The sequence below is a fragment of the Corylus avellana genome, chromosome ca3 (assembly GCF_901000735.1).
Source record: "Corylus avellana chromosome ca3, CavTom2PMs-1.0".
Lineage (NCBI taxonomy): Eukaryota > Viridiplantae > Streptophyta > Magnoliopsida > Fagales > Betulaceae > Corylus > Corylus avellana.
In genome coordinates this window covers 16,608,837-16,616,780 of record NC_081543.1, presented here as the reverse complement: position 1 = coordinate 16,616,780, position 7,944 = coordinate 16,608,837, and the positions used below count along the sequence as shown (strand labels likewise).

The 7,944-nt window shown below is 38.8% G+C and overlaps 3 protein-coding genes across 4 annotated transcripts; all 3 read right to left on the bottom strand.

Annotated features, from left to right (window-relative positions):
* Positions 1-468: 468 nt before the first annotated feature.
* On the bottom strand, positions 469-2,053 carry LOC132175882 (pentatricopeptide repeat-containing protein At1g31790). The gene has a single exon (XM_059587966.1). The coding sequence runs from the start codon at positions 1,846-1,848 to the stop codon at positions 562-564; it is 1,287 nt and encodes a 428-aa protein (XP_059443949.1). The 5' UTR covers positions 1,849-2,053; the 3' UTR covers positions 469-561.
* A 187-nt stretch (positions 2,054-2,240) lies between these two features.
* Positions 2,241-5,834, bottom strand: LOC132175506 (pentatricopeptide repeat-containing protein At4g19220, mitochondrial). The gene has a single exon (XM_059587479.1). It carries the CDS (start codon positions 5,532-5,534, stop codon positions 2,802-2,804), a length of 2,733 nt encoding a protein of 910 aa, XP_059443462.1. The 5' UTR covers positions 5,535-5,834; the 3' UTR covers positions 2,241-2,801.
* Positions 5,835-6,681: 847 nt separating this feature from the next.
* On the bottom strand, positions 6,682-7,685 carry LOC132176354 (arabinosyltransferase XEG113-like). 2 transcript variants are annotated; one of them, XM_059588537.1, is made up of 2 exons: positions 7,358-7,685; positions 6,682-7,265 (listed from the first exon to the last, which is right to left on the bottom strand). In XM_059588537.1, the coding sequence occupies exons 1-2, from the start codon at positions 7,469-7,471 to the stop codon at positions 7,077-7,079; spliced, it is 303 nt and encodes a 100-aa protein (XP_059444520.1). In that variant the 5' UTR covers positions 7,472-7,685; the 3' UTR covers positions 6,682-7,076. The 2 variants fall into 2 exon arrangements, with proteins under 2 accessions (XP_059444520.1, XP_059444521.1); XM_059588538.1 differs by having other exon boundaries at positions 6,682-7,244; positions 7,358-7,586.
* Between the last annotated feature and the right edge of the window lie 259 nt (positions 7,686-7,944).

Genomic DNA, 7,944 nt, shown 5'->3' with positions numbered 1-7,944 from the left:
AAATAAATAATTTCAGTTGGAATTATCCGGTTGTTGGTTGGGTTGTGGGAAGTGAATAATTTAAGTTTTGTTTTTGAAATTTGTGTGCATTTTAACTGAGCAGCCTGCAACTATCACATGGCACTGTAGCTGGAACGGTACCGTTCCAGCTACAGTACCGGCCCCGTGCTGTTGGCAAACGGGGCCTTAGAGCCCAAAGATCTACTTAAAAAAATAAAAGAAAAGAAAGAAGAGATCCAAAGATACACCCACACATCAATAGATCTGCTATCATTGATCATATAGCAACAACTTTTTTGAATAACTCTATTAAATCCCTGGACTCCTTAATAGCCAAAAACAGAGCTATCAAAACAAAGACCGTCGCACGCATATTTGAATAGATGTACTCGATGATTTTGTAGCATGGGCCTAGAGTAGACAAATAGTTGGGTCTTCTTGTTTGGATTGAACACCTTTTTTACTCAAAACCATGGCGTTTAGTGATGGGATTGGATTTGGGTAGACAGGAGAGTTTCCTGTTGAAATACATACATTTCTTTCTTTCTGCTATATGATGTATCATTCATTCCCACATGCAATCCTCAGTTCATTGATCAAAGATTCTGGGGGCAATACACCAGCTGCTTTCATCCGATACAGAAACTTGATGGCTTCACTATTGAAGCCATTCCGCATGTACCCGGCAACCATTGCATTCCAACATGCAACGTTTCTCTTGTCATCAACCATCTCAAACACCAGTTTTGCATCCCTCAGTAGCCCACTTCTTCCATACATGTCAACCAACCCGCACTGCACAAAAGCATCCCTATCCACCCCAAGCTTGATGGCATTGGCATGGACCTGCCGACCGCAGATTCCATCATCCTGAATCCTACCACATGCCCTCAGAATGCTGGAAAACGTAAAGGTGCTCTTCTTTATTCCTGCCCTACCCATCTCCTTAAAATAACTGAAAACATCACGGAAATGCTCTTCCCTACAGCTGCTAATGATTCTGGCCGTCCAAGTCATGGTATTGTGAATCGACAGTTGATTAAAAACAAAGTCAGCCCCTTCTCTGCACTTCAATTTCCCATAAAATTCGATTAAGCAACTGGTGAGAAACAAATCATGATTTGCAATACCCAACTTGTGCAAGCACCCATGAACCTGCTTTCCCAGTCCCATATTCCTAGTACAAACGCATGCCTCGAGAACACACACTATGATCCACGTGGGAAATTCCAACATGGTGAATTGGTATTGCATTTTGACAAACAAACTTATGGCTTCGTCGTAGTTGGCATCGTTGGCATAACCCACGATCATGGTGGCCCAAGAGATGAAGTTCTTCTTAAGGGTCATTCGGTCAAACAACTGGCGGGCAGTGTCCAAAAGGCCGCATGACACGTACATAAGGAGAAGCCGGTTGAGCAAAGATAAGGGAGCTCTGAGGCCGCTCCGGGAGATATGGTAATGCAACTCCGCAGCTCTCGTGGAGTCGGCAGCGAGAGTGCATTCTCGGATGAGAGAAGCATAGATATCAGGGGGTATCCGAAGGCCAAGGCTATCCATCAACCGCAAAACATCCGAGGAGGTGCTGCTGCAGCTGCTCTTCTTATTATTCTTCCTCCGGCTTCTTCTGCTACTCTTAATGATGTCGTTTTGAGGAAGTCTGGTTGTTTTTGAATTATCAGTTTCGTCGTTAATGATATGCACATGCTGTTCGGGGCTGCGTAGAGGGAATCGAATTTGAAGGACTGGAGGCTTGGAAGCTGAAGGATGGTTAATTAAACTGCTGTTGCTGTTTGTGTTGTTTCTGTAAGAGTATGATGAGGAAGGAGTTGCTACTCTTGCTTCCATTTTAGCCAACACAAGTAATCCACACAACTCCTTCCTTTTTATAACTGCAAAAAGGCATGCACCAAAATGAGCTTATTTTCTACTCAAATTCCTAGTGCTTGCTACATTTGCTGCATTTGAGAAACTTGATTTCTGAGTAATACTATAAACTATATTTTATCATAAGCCTTACTTTAAATATTGTATTAAAATAAGACCGATGATGGTTTTCCTTTTCGTATTTATGTTTGTAACAATCAGGATAAGTATTAATCACATTTGCGTTATCATTTTAAACAGAACTAGTTAAGTTGCAATTGAAACTCTTTCCAAATCACTTATAAAGCGAAGTTTCACCTAATAAAGAATTAATATAGAACTTAACACTAATGGGCACCTTTATAATTCATCAATTCAATATGAGCAATTCATTTTTCAAATATGAGATTAACTTTCTGAGACGTCACACAAATATCACTATCTCAATTAGTCTCCTCACATCTCCTATTCGTTCATTTAGCGACACAACATGACAATGCCTTATTTCATTTTTTTCGTTAATTTTCTATAAGATTGTAGCTAGTTTTCCCAAGACTATGGTGAGAATAAATAACTCTATATTCAAAGTTGTTGGGTTTAACCCCAAGGAATTGGCCCAAGTGGAAAGCCTTGGACTTGGCGGCATCTCCATCAGGTATGGGGTTCGACTTCTCCTAATTGCAAATAATTCCTTGGGGTCATGCCTACAACGAAGCCCAGTCTTACCCGAGCTGTATTGGAGAGAATCCAAGGTTTATCCTTCATAGTTAGGTACTCGAAGTAGCTATGCCTTAGGAGTTTTCCATCATTAAAAAAAAGAAAAAAAAAATCATCAATTCGATAACAATGAAAATTATATCTGGTCTTGATTTCCATTAGACGGTCCACAATCATGCCACATAGCAACTGGGTATTGGTATTTTTTGGCTTCACAGTTAACCAACATCAATGAGACTGTAACCTGCTGGCTTCTTTAACCGTTGATCCTGAATTGTTTCTCTCAACTCAACAGCATCTTTCCAACTTCCAGCAGAAACGTACATATTCGACAGTGAAATGTAATACCCAACATTCTCGGGCTCCAATTCAAAAAGAAGTTTTGCCACTTTTCTTCCCATCTCAAGGTCTCCATGGTAGTTGCAAGCACTAAGCAGGGCCCCCCAAACACCTGCTTCAGGCTGCCTCCGCATTTGCTTAATAAATTCATAAGCCTCATGAAGCTTACCAGATCTGCCCAGCATATCAACTATGCAGACGTGATGCTCAGTGACAGGTTCCACTCCATATTCCTCCAGCATATGATCATAATACCAGATACCTTCATACACAAGCCCGGCGTGGCTGCAAGCTGATAAAAGGCTTATAAATGTGCTTTTGGTTGCCACAGTTCCAGCCTTGTTCATTTTGTGGAACGTTTCAATTGCTTTCCTACCATTACTGTGATACCCATATGCAGAAATCATAGAATTCCAAGTTGCCACAGACTTTCCCCTTGTATTTCTAAATATTTGGATAGCAATGTCCAATCTACCACAATTGCTGTACATATCCAGAAGAGCTGCAGATATAAAAGGATTTTCCTGAAATCCTAACCTTAACACATGACCATGAATTTCCTTTCCGTATCTTAGAACTCCAAGTTGAGTACAAGCCGAGAGAATGCCAACAAAGGTAATCTCGTTAGGTCCATATTCAAGAGAACAAAACAGTTCCATTGCTCTTCTAGCATTCTTATTCTGAGAAAAAGTAGAGATCATGCAATTCCATGAACATAAATTCCGATTTGAAGAGGAATCAAACACTGACTTTGCACTCTCAGTATCCCCACATCTGCCATACATACTAATTAATGCATTCTGCACACGGGTATCTGATCCCGTTAAAGTTTTAAGAGCAAGCCCATGAATAGATTTCCCTTCAGAAACCAACCCTAGATTTCCACAAGCTGATATGACATTAACAAGAGTAACAGAATCGTGGCTGACATTGGGTCCCTGCAGCCTCATTAAACTGAAAGTCTTTAAAGCTTCTAGGAAATGTCCTTTCTGTGTGCAGCCTGCAATTACTGTGTTCCAAGAAGCAATATCCGCTGCAACGAAAATTCTCTGCAACAATGAGAAAGTGGCTTTCAAGTATCCACAGTTAATATACATGTACATGAGGGAATTAACTGCAAGAATATCATTTGAAAATCCCAATTTCAATTGCCAAGAGTGAATTGATCCACCAAACTGGAGAGACTCGTGGGAATCACAGGAAGGAAGTATAGCTAAAAGTGTTGACAAGCTGCATTTTGAGTACAAACGGAGGAAATCCCTAAATAACTTTTGAGCTTCTCCAGAATACCCATTCTGGGAATATCCAGATATCATTGTATTCCATGACACCAAGTCTCTTTCTGCCATTGAATTGAACAAGAGCTCAGCCTTCGTTAGACTATTGAATTTTGAATACATGTCCACGAGGCAGTTTTTCACTGATAGATCTGTTTCCATCTGCCTACGAATGGTAAATCCATGTAAGGTTCTTCCTTCTCTCAAAAGCATCTTTTCTGCACAAAGTGGAATTATGGTTACAATAGTTACTTTATCAGGTTGAATAGACCACGTTATTTGCATTTCATGCAGAAGATCAAATGCTTCAGAAATCTTTCCATTTGAGGCAAATCCTTCCAACATTGCATTCCATGAAACGGCATCCTTGTGTATTGTTTCTCTGAACACAGTCTCTGCAGCCTCAATGTCTCCACAGTGTGAATATAAAGAAATGAGTGAGTTGGCAACCGAAATGTGGGAGCTGTCCTCATAACCCAGTTTGATTTCCCAACCATGAATAACTTGTCCAAAAATCAGATCTCCAAGACAAGAAGATGCTGAAATAGCACTAGACAGACTGACACTATCTGGTCGTTCTCCAGAAAAAGCCATCTCTTTGAAGTACCATAAGGACTTCTCAGGATGATTATTATAAAGACACCCACTTATCATTGAATTCCATGAAAAAGTATCTCTACATTCCGTCCTTGCAAACATACGCTCCGAAGAGCTCAAATCATTGGATTTTGCATACATGTCCATGAGAGCATTGCATAAAACAGAATTAAAAAGAATCCCAGCCTTCATGCTCAACCCGTGAAGTACTTGTCCTTGTTTCAAGTGATTCATGTGGGATGAAGCCAACACGACCACCAATAGAGTCGTTGAATCAAACCCAGTTCCCTCCTCAGTCATCTCCGAAAAGAAATTCATAGCTGCGCTATAGCATCCATTTTCAACGCATGCAGTAATCATAGCATTCCCAATGATCACATCTCTATTATGAACTTCATCAAACAAAGCCAATGAAGAGCGAAAATCTCGGGCTCTAGAATACGCCGTTAGCAGAGAGGTAGATGTGGGCAAGTGGGCAAGAGAACCTATCTTGAGAGCAATGCAATGACCAATACTGGTTGTTACAATGTTAGGTCTCATGGTGGAGGATTTAATGAGATCATGAACGCTGTGAATGGGGGCATCTTGTGCATGTCGATCTCTTTGAGACGTTTCCTCGAATAGTTGCGAAGCAGTGGAAAAATAAGATGAAGGACGCAACAACAAAGAGTTCGCTTTCGGGATAAGAACAAAGGAAATGTTGGGTAAGATTTGATATATTGTGTTGCTGATTAGCATGGCAGTGAGACGCTCTGTTGGGACAAATTTGATCCAAAGCAAAAGAAGCCGACGATGAAAATCTGAGCATTCCTAACAAGCTCGTCAAATACTATTTTTCGCCAAAATTTGCTTAACTCTCTCAAAATACCCCCTTTTGTGAGCTCGGTAGTGCTACAGGAATTCAGCCTCTTGTCAGACTCCGCTGATGTAGAGGATTCAAGTCGTCCAAGGTCCATGGGAAAAAGAAAGAAAGGGAAAGTAAGCGCTTGGGAAAGATGGTATCATCTAGAGAGGATGGTGGGACTGATGGCATCATCTACAACTACAATGGTGTAGGAGGATAAACATGAAGAGTCTACAAGTAAAGCTACTAACTTACTAAGCATGTGGGTTGAATACAATAATGTCATATTAATCACTCATTTCGTTATTATGTTACATGTATTTCACCATATCTGATGAACAGAATCCTCTCCCGGAGAATATTTAGTTTATGGTTAATGTTTCTTCTTAGAAATCCTAGAACCACAAATGAAACACTTGTCTACTAATAACAAATAATAATAAAATATTACTTTATATTAAAAAATATATATAAAAAAATAATAAAAAGTAAGGGGTGGTTGGCCACCCCATTGAGGGTGGCCGGACCAATGTAAACCAATGTAAAATGTATTGAAATCTCAAGGCCAATGAGTTTACACCGTTTAAATGCACCTTTTTAAAAAAAAAATAATAATAATAAAATTAAATGGGTAAGAAGAAAGAAGAGAAAACTACTTAAGAATCTTTACCACAGTCAAACTAAAAATTCGAGAGAGAGATTTCAGGAGAAAGTCTCTAGAAAGAAAAATAAAAATCGTTAAATAAAAAATAAAAACGAGATACGTTTTTGAAAATTCCCTAAAATTCTTTGCCCAAATTCCACATAATTCAAGCAACGAATGAGAAAGGAGAGGATCAAGGCCCAAGTGCCCCAAGCAGCCCAAAGTGCGAGATCCACCTGCCTGGGGTACCTAGGTCCCGACCCCCTCTCATTTCCTACCCGAATTCCATAAAAAAATTTTAGGAAATCCTAATCCACAAAAACGACATATTTTGCAAAGTCATGGCTCAATGAATTAATAAACGTTAGGAAATCCGGATCCACAACCAAACAATAGAATTGAAGAGAATAACATTCTTGAACATAATACTAATTAATCAAAAGAAATCTGGCCATAATAATGTTTACGTGAAAAAGCAAATCAAGTATCACTCTCTCCTTCAAATTATTACCTTCCGTTTATTTTTGCACCATGAAAAATATCATACAAATAAAAAATGATTTATATTCTTATGCAATGTAAATGTCCTCTCATCCCTATTTTAAACTAGATTTTCTCTTTGGATACAACCTCTTCCAATCTACCAATGTAACATTCTTCAACATAGTACAACCTCTTCCATTAAACTAGATTTTCTCTTTGTTAGGAACTAAACCAGCTCTGGATGTTTTTTCTTATATTTCTCTCCATTGCTCTTGTGGTTTTTTGACCAACATAAGCCTAAAATTGGACATCACAAAGGTGGGTGATCATCCTCTGGAGTTTGAGGCGGTATTGGTTTCCAACCAGGTTTCTCATCCCAGTACATATCATAGTATATGTGTCCGGGAGTGTGATTACCCACACAACACCATATACCAACATACCGCTTCACGCGATTCTTGAATCTCTGTTCCGTTGTCTGAACATAAAGATTAACACTCTGTCGGCACAATATAACAAAAGTGGTTTTTTATGTACTACCTTATTACAAGAGGGAAAAAAATAAATTAAAAAAAAAAAAAAAAGATTTACCTTGTCATTGAATCCTAGGAAAGCATCTTGCATTGAAGAGAACTGGATGACTTTGACATCCTTGAATGTGGAGAATACAGCCTTGAACTGTATAATACAAGTAAAATTTGACATGTTCAGTAAGTTCTAAGGGGAGATGAGACACTGCAAAAGATACATAGTGTTCAAGAGCACATAATACCACTCTAATCTTAGTTATCTGAGAATCTACAACTTAAGTCACGGAGGTTTTTCAGAAAACTGTATAAAATATATATTATTGATAAGTTACACATGTACCTAATCGATCTTGTGCCTACAACCTTACCTTTTACCTCTTCTTAAGGAGAGACAAAGTGTCATTTGAGCTGCTGCTCAATGAATTTCAAACAAATAGATATAGAATACGCACTACTAAATAACTCACAAGTACAAAAACACAGGAAATATTGTTAAAAGTTTTTTCTTTTTTTAATAATTAATTGAAATTGAGTGACCTAGAAATTCCATTTACCATTGTTTTTTTAGTTTAGCATGAGCAAGTCACTATAAATATAAACCCTTACTATGAAAATAGATATAGCAGACCAACGGCATCATGATGTTTA